We start from the raw sequence: 18,332 nt of genomic DNA on the forward strand, positions 1-18,332 counted from the left end.
TTTCAATAACGCATGAGTAAATAGGGATATGAACGCAGATTTAATATAGGCCCATAGAATTACGGGGACCGGCAAGGATTTGGAAAGTCTGAATGCAAGTCCTGCTTACACCTAACAAGTGCTGAAGTGGGACATAACCAGAGGTAGAAAGGTCTCGGAAGCACTTGGGAAGAGGCTTCCCAAGACCTATCCAGTTCTGAACGGAGAGACCTAAGTAGAATTTGTCAGGTCCAATTATTCGACTCGGGCATGTGATTATAATCCTCGCCTTCGGCTCGAATTATAAAATCACATTCGTCAAAATAGTACATAATATGCTATTTTGTCATTCCGGTCGTAAGGCAGCGCTTAGCGTCTGATGTTTAATGTAAATCTATACATTAGCGTATAGTCACGAAGCCTGAGGAAAATGTGTACTTTGCGCCCGTCCGGGTAAAAATTACTTTATGTCATTAGGCTCGATAGACCGCGATCTTACCGAGCGAAGCGAGTATTCGGGCCCAATGGCATAAAATATCGTATGTCACACGGCGATAAAAGTATTATCTGGCGAATGTGGCTTTATAATCAGAGCCGAAGGCGAGGATTATAATCACATTCGCCAGATAATACTTTTATCGCCTGATGACATAATATATTAATTCTTCACGAGTGTTGGGCACTATTTTTCATACACGGAGAGAAATGTTCAGTAAAAATTACGGAACTCACAATTCGCTCACCGATTACGGAATCGACTCAGAAAATTTAAGTGACGGTATCGTAATTTTTCACAGGAGATTCAGATAAAAATTACGGAACGCTCTGGAAAAATTCCGTGACAGTTCCATAAAATTTCCTATAACCGCATTTCACTCCGGAATTACGGAAAAGATACGTAATTTTTATTGAATATTTCGCTCCGTGTAACAATGCGTGGAAAGTGGGGTTTTGCGCACGCGAATCTTGTAAGACGAAAACTTCACAACTTACTTGCATTTTCAATTGAACATTTATATTCTGTATCGAAATGAACCATTCGAATCAGGAATAATATACATGAATCAATTATGTTTATTCTTGAATCGAGAAATAAAAAAAATCAATTAAAATCCTCAAAACACTGTTAGAAATTTCTTGAAATTTCAGCCACAGCGTCATCTGAATTTTCGATGTCGTGAGTTTGAATTGAATTTCAAATGAAAACGTTCACTAAATTTCTCATTCATCTTGGAAATTGAACATCGCATACAATTCAATTTTTAATAGATTGAGAATTTAAAAAAGTTGTTGCCTGAATTTTCAAAATTTTCAAGGTTTTTCAGTGCCGTTTGGACCTAAAAATCGAGAATTACTTGAATATACAAGAAATTAACAGATTCGTGAATGATGAAATATACAGAAATTTCATATAACTTTGTCGTTGTTAAAAATTTCAAGCTTTTTCACTTGAAATTTCAAGATTAATTTCCTAAGTGTAGTGAAAAAAACGCCGCTGCACAATTACTACCATTTTGAAGTGATTATCAACCGCAATTTTTCTCCCCGTAGGTCATGCTCCGAGACCTTTCGTGTATTTGTCTATTTGCCTAGATAACAGTCTGATATTCCTCTGTTGTCCCTGTACTTGCGCACATCTGACAATTTATGATGGGTTAACGGCTTTCTGGGACTCGTTCAGTCGCACTCCGTTGACTCAATTTCATATCGTCGGATACCTACTGTGTCACATATCATCAACAGTCGCATGACACACCTGGGAATTGGAGAATCAACAGGTGTAAACTGAATGTTTTCATTCTCATCATTCTATTTTTTTCCTTTTGAGCCAGTTTTTATCGGGTAATCGAAAACGCATGATCATTTTTTTCACGTCAATGGTTGCACCCACGTAGGCATTCAATTGAATGGAAATTTAGTGTCTTTCATCTTCTAGTTGTGAACTACTTCGAAAATAACCATTACGAAACAATTCGACTTCCTGAAATACAAAAAAACACCTCCAAGTATTTTTCAATTTAATTGTATTCTTATTAAAAAAAACTCCTGTTGAAATCAACATTAAATGGTGATGATTCATCAGGGAATACCCCAATACTCCTGTCATATTTTATTTTATCACCAGCTGTTATTCTCCGTTACACGGACTTTTAGCCTTCCCAGAGCATTGCATCGTGGGTGATAAGGTGGGAAAAGGTGATTAGTCAGTGCAAAAACAAAACGCGAACAAATGATGTGCACGCGATGAACTCGTGCGAATTGTTAGTCCCGAGGTATCTCGAGTGCCGCACTCGCAGACGCGGGAAAAATAAGTTCAGGCTGTCTGACTAAATGATAATTAATGAGTTGATTAGTGTCAGGCTGTTAGATACTTTTGACAAATATTTGTTATGTGTTTCAAGCCTTGACGAGACGAAAAGCTGTTGGAATTTTCAACTGGTGGTTTGTTAATAAACTTGGGAATCGTTTTAGGGGGATAGTTTTTTACACTGGGATAACGTTCTTCTGCAGGTTATCACGGTTGTGTTATCAAATTGGCCGATACATTTGAGAGAAAAAAATTTCTAATATCTGAAACGGATTTACTACTTGAGACTTATTTTGTAATATGTTTATAATATTATGATAAATTGCACCTCGCAACAATTAAGGTTGACTTATCTTCATTGAAAGTTGAATAACAATAAAATAATTAATAATTAAAATTTTTAATTGACTATTCAGCAAATAATTCTGAATTTAATAAAAGAATTTTTTCGATTACCCATATAATCTTTAATCTTCCAAACACAATTATTAATCGATAAATTAATTTGAAATTTGAATATTTAATTGATAATTGATTTAATAACTTGAAAATTGTTAGATAATATCAACTAATTAACCACCAGCTACCCTACAACGTAAATTTGTTCTTATATGACATTTTCACAGAAATCCCCGTAAATTTTATTAGAAATCCCTAGAAATTTGACCTTAACAGCACTAGAATTTACTATAGAATTTCTCTCCGTGTATGAGTTTCACATTAATTCATTAATTACCTGGAAGTTCGACTTCATCAAGATGCAGTCTGGCTTAACGATAATTAATGAGTTGATTAGTGGCAGGCTGTTGGATACTTTTGATAAATATTTGCCATGTGATTCAAACCTTGACGAGGCGAAAAGCCGTTGGAATTCAACTGGGGGTTTTGTTGATAAACTTGGGAATCTTCCTGGGGCGATAGTTTTTTATACTGGGATAACGTTCTTCTACAGATTATCAGGGTTGTGTTATCAAATTACCCGATAAGTTTCCCCGTAATTTGGTAATTACCTGGCAGTATGTTTACATCAATATTCATGAGCGAAAATTGATTCTCAGATAGACATTGCTTCTTATTTGCGCAGAATGTAGGTTATCTACATGATGAAAAATATATGATAAAAATGAAAAAATTGAAAACTCAAAAATTGAAAATGAAAAACCCCCGACGAAAGCTCTGTACACTGTGAAAAAAAAATTGGAATTACACGCACAGTTGACTAGTAGGGGAGGATGGGGCAAAACGGCCCCCCTTCAATCGTCAATATTTTCCGATTCAATAATCCGATTGGGATGAGTTAGAGCTCGTTTTGAAGAATGAAAAATTATCTTCAAAATGAACTCGAAACTGGGAATTTTCACAATGTCATTCACAAGTTATTGACAATTGAAGGGGGGCCGTTTTGCCCCACCCTCCCCTAATTTTCAAGAGAGTGATATTGAATTCGATTTAGGAGGAAACAAATTGCCATGCGTAGAGGATTTTTTTTTACAGAAAAACGGCAATATCCCAAAAATTTTATACGAACGGCTATGAATTTTTATTGACCTGGATAGAGATAATAGAGCCCAGTATTTTGAAAAAAAATGTAAACCGGTGGTGTAGTTTCACCGATATTGAGGAAATACGATATCTGAACAAGTTGTTGTATCTCAGGAACTAATGGACCGACCTGGCTGCAACTGCGCGTCAAAGTTAAGCTCGATCATAGCTGTTATATTTCATAATTTCGGATTTTCTTGATTTCAATCGATTTCCATGGAAAAACTCATGGTTTGAAAATTCATACGAAAAAAATAGTCTATACCGAGAAAATAGTACATTAGAGTACAAGGGCACAAATTTCGTTTTCAACGAATGTGTGTACAGACCTCGCCTTCGGCTCGGCCTGTAAACTACACATTCGTTGAAAACGAAATGTATTACCGATTGCTCTATAATATTTTATGTCAAGTCGTGCAGAAGTCGAGTTTTGAGTAGGCTGCGCGAAGTGCAGCGTGCGATAAACTCGACTTATTGCACGGCGCTACATAAAAAACTTTTTGTGCTTATCCGAAGGGGCAATTAAAATAGCTTGAATTTGAAGCTAAACTATTGACGTGAAAACTATGCAGTGAATTGATTCAACTAGACTTGCTTTAAGAAATCACTCTCTCGTCATAAAAAGCATATCTTCGCCTTTGGAACAAGTACAAAATCTCTTGATGAAAGATTTTTTTTTCTCAGTGTAAATTTGTTTTTCTTGTCAATTTTGGAGCCATGAGTTTATCGCTACAAGTGAGGACATACTCCTAAAAAATTGTTTGAGATGAATGAGTATGAGTATAAGATGAATACAGTAGCAAAGCGTTAAACCGGGTTAAGTCGATTTTGATTATTGACCAGTTTTTTTATGAATATCTCGGAGCCTACAAGAGATGGAGAAATGTTTGTTACGACCTTTTTTGCAGAGCCAATTGAGAGTTATAAAAAAAGTTATGAGAAAAAATTTGCTATCTCTCTTAGATTCCGAGATATTAATCAAAAACTTGCCAAAAGTCAAAATCGACTTAACCCGGTTTACCGTTTCGGTACTGAATATTTCCAAGAAGTATCTCAAAAATTTAACATAATTATTTTGAACGGTGTAAATTGACTGATTCGAGAAAAGAAAAATGGAAATTCGATGAGGCCAGGGGAACACGACCAATACCGTAACAATTAACAGGCCTGGGAGAAACGAACAAGCGCAAAGTCGGGGTGAAATACGTGGAATGACAAATAATTTTAATTCATATTTCTTTCCTACTACCATTACGGTTCTATAGGCTCTGCATTTGTCTGCCTTGCCTCTCCCACTTCTCTCTTATGATTTTTATTTGTGTTACCATGGGCCGTCTGACTCTTAACTGTACCCCATTCGGGCTAGAACTGCACGGGAAACCATGGAAAACCCCAGTCGTACGGCCGGCCGATTGTGCAGAGCCTTAATGTACCCTTCTGTCACATTGACTAGAGGCGCACATTAGGCCACTCCGCCGTGCCTACACGGAGAGAAATATTCAAGAAAAATTACGGAACATTTTACGTAATCCGCAAGCGAGAATCGTTTTCAGTGAATTTCTATAGGAATATAAGAGAATAAATCTGAAACGTTCAGTAAATTTTCGGGTCTGTCACCGAAAAAATACGAAAAAGTCACGTAATTTTTCTGGAAGTTGTAAAATCTAACAGAAACTTCAAGACTTATTATGCCTCAGAACATGAAAATTCTTGGATGTTTAAGAATTTTTACGAAAAGTTCCGGAAAAATTACGGAACGTGTTGTTAAAATCTCCCCCTCACGGTGACTCATGGCTAGCCGTGAGGCGTCGGACGGATGAGTAATTTCTACGGTACAGATCGTAGAATTTACGTGACGATTGACACTGTTTATTGAATTTTACTTCGCTCCCAGATTACGTTTCGAAACATAATTTTTACGTCTTTTTTCTGGTAATTTTTATTGAATATTTCTCAGCGTGTACCTTCCGCACTTTTTGGGCGAGAGTGTTCCTAAGCGGTCACCCATCCAAGTACTAACCGCGCTAATCGCAGCTGCACTCGGATGTCCACCGGAGCAACACCTAACTCACCCAACCATTACGGTTGGCTGGAATGACAAATATTTTTGTTTTTTTTAATTTTCTAAAAATTAAGTGAAAAGTCACGTCATTGTCAGACACAACACAACCTGAGCAATCCTAAAAGCGCGAATGGATCCATGTATACGGCTATACAAAATTTCAAAAAATTTAGACTCGGAAGAATTCAACACATGACTGAACCATAAAATGAGTTATCAAGCAATGTCAACCTGATGGCAGTGGAAATAACCCAATATTGGGGTTACATAAAGTAATGAAAGAAAACCCATTTTGACTCGACGCAGCCATAGCTCAAGAAAAAGAAATGGAAAACATTAATGTCCCATTTCATGAAAATTCGCTTTTGTAATATCTCTATCTTTATTAACACAGGGTATTAGTAAGAGCTCACCGGTGTAAACAGAGTAATCTATGGAATCACTGTCTCAACATATTTGCAAGATCCAAGCAGCCATATACAAGAAGATTTTGCATGTAAGCGCTTTTAATCACTCAGATACAATTGATGTGTATCAACCAGAAGTGAAGTCATTGCCACCAGGTCTCAACACAGAGAGAGAAATTTCTGTTCAAATATATCCTTGTAATCAATTTATCGTACAGCAAAATGCAATTTATCAATCAAAAACATAATTCATTTTGAAACGAAAATTACTTTTTCCTATGCGCTAAAATTTCCGGCATGAGTTTTGTAATTTTTCCTCAGTCTCTATTACTCATCAAAACATTACAAAATTGAATAACAACAGTAATTCCCCCGAAGAATGAATCATGATTCTATATAAAGTGTAGTCATGACTCTATGCATAAAAAAATATTGGAAATTCGTGCAAAGACAAAAAATTTATGAACAGGATATTGATTCTATGCGTAAAGAAGTGTTGGAAATTACATCAATTTTTAGAATCTACAGCGAAAACCACGGACATTCTTTGATCTCTCTAATCTACCATTGTTCGAGTTTGTTTAACATTTTGAGTAATTACAGATTTTGTTCCACCAAAAAATCTTGAAGGAATCCTGGAAAAATACTGTAGGCTACTTGTTCCTGGTATATTATTTTTGCCTACCTTCATTTATTAGCTTCCCCATAAGGGAAGTTATTGTAATCACTCCGAAACTCGATTTTTCGATTTTTCATGAAATGTTTGCATTTCAATGTCTCTAGACTCATTTTTAGTCATTTCCAGAAACATGCCTGTATGTATGCCTTTCAGGAAGACAAAATATAATGGGTAAATATAGGGATTATTGGATTATAAATATAAGAGATTCCCTGAAAATTCAAGGGAATTTGGCCGTGAATATTCATTTTCACTTGAAAATTTATGTAAATTGTGAAACTTCATTCCGTTGACTATTTTCTCTTAAGTAAAATTCAATGTCTTTTTACGGAAAATTCAGCCAATTTTTTTTAATTCGAATGCAGCGAGCGACCAACAAATGACTTTATTTTTTTTCCTTTGTCATACACGGGCGGAAAATTAAAAATTGACAATTAATGACTATTGTATACGTATACAAAACTAATCAATTGATTTCCAATATCCCATGACCTTAAATTATTCATACTTTAATATCTGAATTGCATTGCAATTCCTGAAAAAAATCTCCTCTTTTATGGAGAACTCCAGTAAATGTTCAGATCCTACAAGTAATCCGAGAAAAATGAAAAATGAGGTGGCTAGTTGCTAGCAAAATTCATAATAAAACCATCAACAGTCTTCCATCTCATCAAGTGAGCAAGAATTAGTTTTTTTTGCGCATTAAAAGTGTTTATGAGTTCCGCAAAAATTTCAATATTCCTCTCTCAGCTTCAAATTATAATAAAGTTCAAATGTTTTCATGCATGAATAATCATGAAAACCACTTCGACAGGTTTCCCTTCTCGAGGAAGAGTCAGAAAATGACAGATGAGCGCTGGAAACTCGTTCGTTGGAATCTATACGACTTTTGCTGAAGCACTTGGGCGACAGCTCCGACTGCGGAAAGTTTCCTACGGCTAATCGTTGAGATTTTGGATGCTCGGTAAAAGGTTCACATTGCCTATATCTCGGGATTTAATACCCCAACCTCAACAGTCCGAGTCATCGCTGAAGTAACAGCCAAAGGGATTCTTCTATTTGCAATTCATCTTATTGTTCTGTCTCTCGTTGAGTATGCTCGTGAAGCTCCGAGTCATGAGTCACGAGGATGCAACCAGGCCAATATATCGGGCCTCGTTGAGCTGATTAAGTAAGCGAAATAAACATGTGGCTTGTCTGTTTGTATCGCGAATTGTTAGCAATTAATTTTGAAACGACGATCACGAGGTTTGCCACTTTGTGATTTACTTTATCGGGCACTTCGAACCCTGGGTTATGCTGCTCGGATTCATGTGATTTGTGTCAACTCGTGGTTATGATAAGTGGGTTTAATTTTTTGATACTATCAGTGAAGGAATCATGTGACGGGAACAACTATCATTGTGATACTATTGACAGTAGTTTCAATGATCTTATGAACCACAATGATTTTATTATTTTTTGTCTAAATTTGTACCCCAGTTATCTGAAATAACTGAAAAGAATTTACAATCATGAAGACAGCGATAAATTCCGCAGAAAAATATTCATTCTCAGGAAATATCCACCGAAAAACTATTACGGTACAACAGCAACTCTATCGGACATCCTCACTGTTAAAAATTTTTGTCTGAAATATCTGGTACAGTTTTTGGAAATTTTTATAGAAGTTTATTACGACTGAAATTTCAAGGAATTTCGTCATTGAAAATTCAGAATTTCGTTGAAAAATCAAAGAGAACTGTAAATTTCAGTTCCATTTTTACCTGAGAATGAATAGAAAACCAGAAAATTCCGTTAAATATATTCCTGAATTTTCAGGACAATGACACTGAATGCGATTTAGGGGGAAAAATAATGAAATTTCAAATTTCACTGAAACTTCAAAGTAATTGAGCACTGAATATTCATCTTATATTGGAAATTCAAATAAATTAAGGAATTATCGTCTTTATGCTGTTCAAAATTCTGGAAATTCACTACAGTGAAGCCTGAAATTTAATAATTTTTTCCCCTAAATGGCATTCAATGTCACTGTCCTAAAAATTGGTAGTCAACTGTCTATGAATTGTTTTTTTTTTAATAGCGTACCCAGTCGGGTCGTAGGTAGAAACTCACATGGCCCCGCAATGAGTCCTTTGTACCCTTTCCGTTCTGGGCTTATTGTAGACTAGCCCTAAATGGAAGAAACAGTTTTAATCCCTTCAAGTTTAGTTTACGCACGTAGAAGTCATTAAATCCGAAAATTTGCCTCTAGAAAACCCTTGTCAACTCAGCCATACAAAAAATGATTTTTCTCGAAAATTTACTGTTCAGGCACTTTCCCTAGCCAGATGACAGTCATAAAATCACCCCGAGAGTCCGTTCTAACTCTCCCTGTTTTTGTCTTTTCGGGCGTCAATGAAGGGCCCAACGTAGTTTCATGGGCGTCGCAGAGCCCCGAATTTTTCACGCCTCCAAATATCTTTCCACCAATGGAAAAATTTTTGTATCCTCTCTCCACAACGGAACAACCCTCTTGACCCTCACTCTCCACACTATACATGAAGAGTAGAATTTGAGAAATATAATAAGTTAGTACCAACGAAGATCCTAAAGAGAAACTATCGAGGAGCAACGCAAAATTCTGATCTCGCATTTTCAACCAAAAATATCCGTACAATATTATCAAGATATTATAAAGTGCAATAGTTTTTGTTGTAGACCCTAGTTTTGTGGAATATTTCATCAACATTTTATTTTAATAATTATACAGTGAGTTTTACCCATTGCTTCGCGTAAGTCTCGAATCGTCTCGTTGTGAAAGGAGTGGGGGGTCCGTCCGAATATTAGTGCGTCATAAGAGAAACACGCCGGCGCACGTACACCACTGCAAAACGGCGAAAAGTGGGGTACTGTGAGACGATGTGAAGGGTTAAGTGATTTGTGGTTAGTTATTGCAATCCTGTGCCTTAGACTTTTTTATTCTGTTGCTTTCCGGTCACTCGTCGTTAGCAGCCATATCGGAGAAAAGATTGTCGTACCAAAGAGTATACCTGGACCTTACAACCCCAGGGAAGGGTCAACATAAAATTAATTAGGCTATCGCGCCAATTACATCGTATACATCGAGTTTACCAAAAAGTAAATATATTAAAAATGGTGATAACAACTCTATCGGTCATTATGGGTTCCCTAATTCACACGCCTTACAACACTTTCCAACATTACCTCCATCAACATATAAAATATAACATAACATATAACATATAAAGCATAACAAACATTAAACCTATAACATATAAAATATCATAGATAGAGATAGAGGATAGAGATAAATCATAATATCTCTATCCGCCATCAACTTTATCAGTATGATCTGTGCCTAACAAGTCTAGCGGACCACCAGATTTCCAATTATGCTAATTCGAAAACTCCAGAAATTTTACCTGAACAGCGCTAGAATTTTTCTAAACAATGACTCTCCATGTAGAGTTCTTATAATAGACCTGAAGATGGTTTGAGTTGTTAACCGGAGACTTGCTTCGAACGAAGTTGTTATTGTACCTCCGCCGAAAAACAATTACGACGCGGAATTATCATCCAGAGTCCTCAAATGCCTGTAGAGCACTGTGAGAATATCCGACCTGACGACATAATCAAATCTCCGATGCACGAGACCCAAACCCGATAATTAGTTCGATCTATTCCTACGAGTGGGAATATGACAGCGAGAGGGAGAGAGAGGGCCGAAGGAACGTATCTCGAGCACTCTCTAGCTTCACCTCTGATCCCAATTCCCGATAAGTAATTACATTTCCACCCATGAATGTGCTTATACACTCCCGGAAATTTTCTCACGTGCCTCGGGAGGACCTTGACATTGTGCTCAATGGAACGAAGGTCTTATGAAATCAAGTGCAAATTGCATTGATGGAAAATTTCACTTCAAATTTTGTAATACTCACTGGTAAAAATTTTTTGCTGAACTTTCCGGTACATTTCTTAGAAATTTTTATCATATTGTAGGTCTACTGAATTTTGGAATATCTGTCATTGAAAAATCATTATTCGATGAGAAAATTCGTGCAAACGCTAAATTAAAGTCCACTTAAGGGGAAATCGCGGTGAAATTTAAGTCTTCGCTCGGCTTTACCAGCCATTGGATGACTTTTGATATATGAAGGGATCTTATATAAAAATGAGATGTCACACGTTGATTCCTGAATGTCTGAAAGAGAAATTGCATGTATGATGATGATGATACTGATTTGGTTGATGATGTTGATGAGTTGGTAATGTTGGTGTAGATCTATGGAGAGATGTTTTCAATCATGGACAATTATATGTTGCATTTTCGAGAGTTCGATCATGAGATCCATTGAAAGTTTTCACAAGACCACAACGAAAAAACGCCAAAGTTAAAGATGATGTCGACAAAGAGTTCTATGTTTGAGTAAATGATTTTTTTTTTTATGTGTCTCCATAAGAGGAACCGACTTGATCGTATTTAGTATTCGAGATATTCATGGTGTTCCACCGATAACACCTGTATAAATTAACATTGAATTCAGTAGCAAAGTGGTAAAAGGAGATAAGTCAATTTTGACCATTGACCAGTTTTCATTCAATATCTCGGAATCTAAGGGAGAGAGTGAAATTTTTGTTATTACCTTTTTTGTGGCGCCGACTGAGTGCTACAACAAATGTAATTACGAAAATTTCGATATCTCCCTTAGATTCCGAGATATTGATTGAAAACTGGTCAATAGTCAAAATTGACTTATCTCCTTTCACCACTTGGCTACTCAATTATTTTATGATTTTCGATACCAACGTAATTTCCAACAGAACATGTGTTGATTCTTAATTGAAGCTTTCATGGAGTTCGACGTACCTCCGACTGATTCTCGAAGAAAATTTACATCCCTCTTCTTAAAAAAAAATCATGGATTTTCAAAAGATTTCCTCATTTCCCATGAATTTCTCCTTAGTATACAAAATACTATAGAAATTTGTATACGTGAAATAACATATTGATTCAAATCAACTTACAATAATAACGTAATGAATCAGATAAAACCAATCATAGTGATAGGTGCGCGGAGCGCGCCTTCGATTTCGTATATTAAAAAATAAGAAAAATTTCGGACCCAACCCGATTTGCCCCATATATCCACCAAAAACTCCATTCTTTACTTTTTAGCTTAACGATGCCATCGAAACAGCAACTTTATCTAGAAAAACAGCAAAAATTCCCTACCAAATAATGTCTCGGATACATTCATCAAGACATTATTGCAGAAAGAAATATAAATGAGAGAAACTGTAGCACCAAGTAACAAAATATCCGCACAAAATGAAAGTTTGAATGGAGGAGTAGCGAAATGGAAAAAATAGTCTCTCTGAAATTAGGTGTCAGTCACGAGAGCAGATGTCAATAACTAAATAACACTCGCATCGGTAATTCTGTTCCAACGGTATAATATCAGTGACAATTTCGTGTCATGGATGAGGAACTGTTGAGGCTCGTAAAGTTTGTTGTGACACTTCAGGAAGTTGATGAGAAGAAAAAGAAATGTTAGCTGAACGATGTCTAAAATTAGAAGTTATAATTTTACTTTCATCAGGCGGGAAAAAAATTCTAAATTACATATTTACCCACGTGGAAGTAGGATATATAATTTCATGGTTACTTATTTTCTGCAGGGATAAAGTTACACAGGTTTTCTATTTAAAGATTGGAGCGCGGTATTTAGCACGCGACGGTTTTATGAAATAAAAAGAAAATACTTTCAAAGTCCAGTGTAAAAACAATTGCCGAAGTGGACCAGAATGAAACACCCAGCTAAGATCAATTTTTCACGCTCCTGTTTAAAAATTTATAATCCCTTTTTTCATAAACTTCTTCTGCTCATTCAATGAGCTGTATTATACATATTTTACACTGTGGACTGGCACGTGCAATGGACAGTCGTTGGAATTACGTCTGAGACTCATTCGTGGGCTCATTAAAAATACGGGTAAACAAGTTTTATCGTTTCCGAGGGTGAGAAAATCCGTGCAGCAACCTCAATAGGGTAGCAGGCAACAAGAGAGCAAGTAGAAGGTAAAATGAGTAGATGAAAAACTCTGAAGAGAATAGCTTGAAGCATCTAGCTATCACTATCACCTCGTTACTTGGTGCAACTGGCTCTCAAACTTTAAATTAAAACCACCAACGTTAAAGTTTCAACCCCCCACTTGAAATTGATTTCAAATAACAGACGATTGATTTTTTTATGAAAAACTCCCGGGTTCTCTTGTAACGTAATTTTCATAGTTAAATGGGGGATTTTGTTGGGTCTATTTTCTTAGCTCAAGTGGTCGGTATTCAATAGAAAGTATACGAGGGCTTGGATAGAATAAACTGTTCCATCGGGATTCTCATTGAAAATAGATTCACTACTTGTGGGGTAAACTGAGGAAATGCTTCGGGAAAAGGGAAGTTCACCGAATGTTTTTCTTTTTGAAGATAAGGACTTATTTTAGTGAAGTGGACGAGTGGTTGGTGAAGATCTGGGGATCTGAGGGAGATGGCGAAATATTTGTGAAGTCTTTCTTATAAATTTCCGACAGAGCCTTTCCGAAATTCAAAGCGTTCACAAACACCCGGGAAGAAATTTGATATTTTCTAACCGTTTTTATATAAATATCTCGTGTAATAGTTTTGAGCCCTATTCAGTGAGATGGAGGTAGTAAATAAGTAAATAAAAACATAAGAACTCCATAAAAATTGAAGTAAACAATTGCACAACGTTTTGAGTGCTCAAGGCACTTTTCTTCAGGGGCTTAATATATTCTGGAACTTCCAGTAGTGTATCCTCTTGTTTTCTGCTCAGCCCAATAATTTACGGTTTCAGTGCTTACGGAGCCCCTAAAATAATTTATAATGAAAATTCCATTTAAATCCGTTTAATGATCTTTTTGTCTCTGCAGCTGCGTTCGCCACGTATCGATAAGTGCCTTTTTATTTACTCGTAAACGTAACATCATTGTCTAAAAATATTGTTCGACATATGCGCGATGGGAATTTTATAGTTCGTGTGATTGGCCGCCATCGGCTTCGCCTCGGGCCTCCAACTTCACACTCGTGAAAAACCCGTTGCACTTGTACCGAAATATACAATTTCGTGAAATGCAACCGACGAAAGGGCAACGGATTCATTCAGTGATCCTAGAAATTCAAAGATTTCATACACTGTTCCAAATTTTTCACTGAAATTTCCGGTAAGAATCTTGGAAATTTCTGACAAGTAACATTTCTATTGAAACTTCAAGGAATTTCGTTAGTAGTAATCCCCCGAGAGCGTCAAAATTATCGGGTATTTGCCGATAGCCTCATTGCAAATAAATGAGGGTGTCAAGTTTTGCAGGTTAAAAAATCCCGAGCGCTTGCACGATTGTTTGACATCAGGAGGTGAATTTGGTTGATGATTGGTTGAACAAATCATGTTACTAGCATAACCCGATTTTCGTAGAGTATTAAATACAAAATTTGATCTGTAATGATGCGAAAAAATCAAGAACTACTGCGAAATATTCAAAAACTAGAAGAGAATATCCGAAATGATACTGTAGTAAAATAATTCCTAGTCAAGATGGATTAAATAAAATAATTTAATACAATACTATTTGTACAATGTATTTGTACAATGTTGAAATACAACAGTGTTATGGACGGAGAAATCTATGAATGGAGGTGTGAATAGTTCTCAGGTCAAAGCCCGAGTGTTTCCTTGTCCATCGTCCCCCCTCCGATGGTCCCGCTGGGCCCTTGTCTTAGGCCCCATGTCACCAGGGGTCGTCAAGTACTCGTCAATGTCCGTCTTTCTCCGGTATCTGTCCTTGTCATTGTCACTCCATCCAAAATCCGAAAATCGTCCCGCCTCAATACTGTTGGATAGACTCAAATACTGCGTTCTGATTGTTCAAAATCCCATCTGGAAAAATAGTCATTGAAAATTCATAATTTCCTGCAAAAATCCGTGAAAACTGCAAATTTCAGTTCAATTATTCCAGGGAAATTAATCAATAATCCGGAAAATTCCGAGCAATCTCTCCTTGAATTTCAGAGTCCTGAATTTCCAAGAATTTTTAAGCAAACCCCTGAAAACTCAAGGGAATATAGCAGTGAATATTCATTTTCAGTTGAAACTTCACGGAAATTATGGAATTTCCGGACTTTAATTTTCAGAGGAATTTGAAATTCCATTGACTTTTTCAGCTGAAATCGAATTCAGGGTCTTTTCCCAGAAAATTCCGCCAAATTTTTTTCACATTGTAGAATATTGAGGATTTTTACTTGAAAGATTCAAGCAAAAACATTCACCACTAATCTTAATTATGTCAGCTGCGAACAATCAAACATCAGCAATAAAGCACGTACGTGTCGTCCCCCTCGTAGGATTACTCAATTCAATTCTCTCAATTATATTGCGTGAAGTTATACAGTTTCCACTCTCTCCATAACACGCATCCATCTCTCTCCCACACCCGACGATTCATCGTTCAAGTTAGTACGGTAACCAACCTAGTCATTGAACTTGGTCGGTCGTAAACAATCCTCAAGAATGAGTCACGCCTCGATTCACACACAGAACGAAATTATTCATCCATGGCAGGGCTCCAGTATTCATTTACTTCATCAAATTTCATTTTTCCCCAAAACCAACTGACCACATTGTCTCATGATTTATTCCTCACCATTCGATGATTAAAAAAAACCGCGATATGCAGCGGAAGAGAACGGACCACAACCGAATGTAATTGAAATCAACGGAAAAATATACAGGTACATAAAAAATATAATCAGTGCCCTGCAGTCGACAAATACGCTCCACGAGTCACGTTGGGTTTCGGCAATATTGGTACTTTTATTGGAACAAGTTGCACAAGTTTACACAACTGATGAAATTCCACTAACCTCTGCTCCAATATTACACGACGATTTGAAAAATCCGGATTTACCGTGGATTTGTAGCTGCGAATAACCCGGGAGCATACAAAATGCATAAGTCTGTCGATAGGCAAAAACTCGTAATTATAACTTTCTTTCATAACTCTTGAAAATAATGGAAACCTACACGCGATTTGAAATTTTCGTCTGAATCATATTTTCAATGACATTTTAGAAATCTCGTCATTGAAAAAAAAGTTCGTATAATTTAACAATAATTTTTTATTGCCATTTTTATGTTTATTGCAATTTTTTTCAATTCAATTCAACTATAAATTTTGGTTTGATTATACGAAATCGTTTGAATTTGCATCATTTCTATATAGAACTGATGGAATATGAGTGCAAGTGAATAAATAAATGTGGCAAAGTTATACTTTATAAAAATCTTCATTTTCTCGAGGAAGGCACGTCTATACTAAAGGGCCATCGTCCTGAGACTGAAGGCGATAATCAAATGAAAACTCGCCCTGGGAAAACGAAAAAAAAAATAATAGTTTTGCGACTCAAGAGGACACAGTCCTTCAAATTTCAGCATATGTTTAGGATTAAACCGCTCTCGAGTACGGAGCACATCGGATCGTTAGTCCCTTTCCAAAACTGCTTTCCCAGTCTGTCATAAATCTTTGTCGAGTAGTTTTTGTACAATAATAAAAGAGCTGTGCTCGAATATTCCAACAGAAACTTAATCTACCATAATTTTTCTCCCCGAGATCAAATTCAATCCCATTCTTCCAGAAATTACTACTACGCAATTCGTGAAATTAAAAATGTTATACTTGTTTCAAGCATTTATGCATGGCTGAATGTATAAATTGAGAATATTTCTTTTATTTATTCTAAAATAATAACTTTTGACTCATGAATGCAGTGGGATATTCCTCAATCAAGAATAATTCATTCATAAAACAGAAATATTAATATTTATTTTCTTCTTCCTCATTAATTTTTACAAACACCATATTCTTCCGTGGAATCCATTTTTTATGTCCATCAAATTCCATTCTTTTTCGTGCCTTAAGTATAAAACTTCCAATTTTCATCCTCCGAAAAATGTAAAAATTCCCTCGTAAAATACCTCGTGAAGAAGCCCCACCTAATGAAATTACATAAAGCAGGTCGCAGACTTTCTTGATAACTCCCCAGTCACGAGGACACGGAAAATTTTGTCGGAACACCTTAATCCCCTCCCCTCAATCATTTTAAAACTGTCAAAACAAGAACTAACGCTCTGACTACAACCGAGCCACGAGATCTGGCAGCTAAATCTCCCAAATAATCCACCTCGACGCCCGTTAGTAACTCTCGGAAAATTTCAATGTCTTCGTCTGTCGCGGAAATGCCGAGATGCCGCGAGAGTAGAAAAAAATGAGGAAAAAAGTAGAATCAATTATCAAGACTGGGCTCCGGAAGGGCGTTAAATGTCGAGTAATAGTGAAAGAGTAGAATAGAGGGGAGAATACGTACCGAATGACGAGTGAAGATTGACGAATCAACAGTCTCCACCTCCCTCTCCCATTTCCCCATTTATTAACTCAAGCTGAAGATGACGATAAACAGTGTGAACGTAAGATAAGGCGCCGGGATGCTCTGACACGGTCGTTAGCATAATAACACTCAAGTAGTTGGTATCGGAGCACTCTTGTTCAGTTCGTGCTGACACCTCGATCGCGTCGTGTTCATCGGCTAGATAGAGCTGTCTTATTCGTGACTACTTGCTACTGTCCACGCGTCTGTTAACGCACCTGTTTATAAATACACAACGAGAAATCGTGCAGATTAATCGGGGCGAGAAAATACTCGGTCAAGCGTGACAACCGGCAAACATTGAGCACTCGACACATCATTTTTTTCCCCATTTTCTTCTGACATTCGCGACCCAAACAACATCAATAACATAAATAACTCTGCACCACTGATCGCGAAGACGAATAGACTCACGAGACAATACAAAAAAGTCAAAATTACCTGTTTCATCTTCTCAGAGGGTCCAACGAGAATTGAGGGACTAAAAAATGGTCATGGAGGCAGCAGCAATGGTGGTGGATTACCTCGTATTCATCGCTGTAATAATAGCATCGTTTATCATACCGCTGTGGGGTAAATTTCGCACGAAGAAAAAGGAGACTAAGGCGAGCTATGTATTTGCAACGGGAAGCGTGTCAATGGGTGCAATGATGCTGTCCATTGCACGTGGTACACTGGGTGTTAGATCATTTCTTGGATATCCATCAGAACTTTATTACCGTGGCAGCGCAATGTGGGAGACGATATATGGTATGCTTCTGGCGTATCCCATTGTGTGCTACATCTTCGTACCTGTTTACTACAGTCTGGGCATAACATCCGTCTACCAGTACTTGGACATGAGGTAATTC

The 18,332-nt window shown here is 36.8% G+C and overlaps 1 protein-coding gene across 4 annotated transcripts in view; it reads left to right on the forward strand.

Moving 5' to 3' along the window:
• Window positions 1-18,332, forward strand: part of LOC107045915 (sodium-coupled monocarboxylate transporter 1) — an 81,146-nt gene that overhangs the window by 58,424 nt on the left and 4,390 nt on the right. For 2 of the 4 annotated variants that reach the window (XM_015268324.1, XM_015268322.1), the window contains exon 2: window positions 17,940-18,325. In XM_015268324.1, the coding sequence (XP_015123810.1) occupies window positions 17,970-18,325 (356 nt within the window). In that variant the 5' untranslated portion in view covers window positions 17,940-17,969. Of the gene's footprint in view, window positions 1-8,073; window positions 8,149-17,211; window positions 17,249-17,939; window positions 18,326-18,332 lie in introns of those variants that run through there. The other 2 variants (XM_015268323.1, XM_015268325.1) reach the window with 2 other exon arrangements.

This window comes from Diachasma alloeum, unplaced genomic scaffold, assembly GCF_001412515.2.
Source record: "Diachasma alloeum isolate Michigan unplaced genomic scaffold, Dall2.0 Dall_scaffold_01127, whole genome shotgun sequence".
In the NCBI taxonomy this organism is placed as follows: domain Eukaryota; kingdom Metazoa; phylum Arthropoda; class Insecta; order Hymenoptera; family Braconidae; genus Diachasma; species Diachasma alloeum.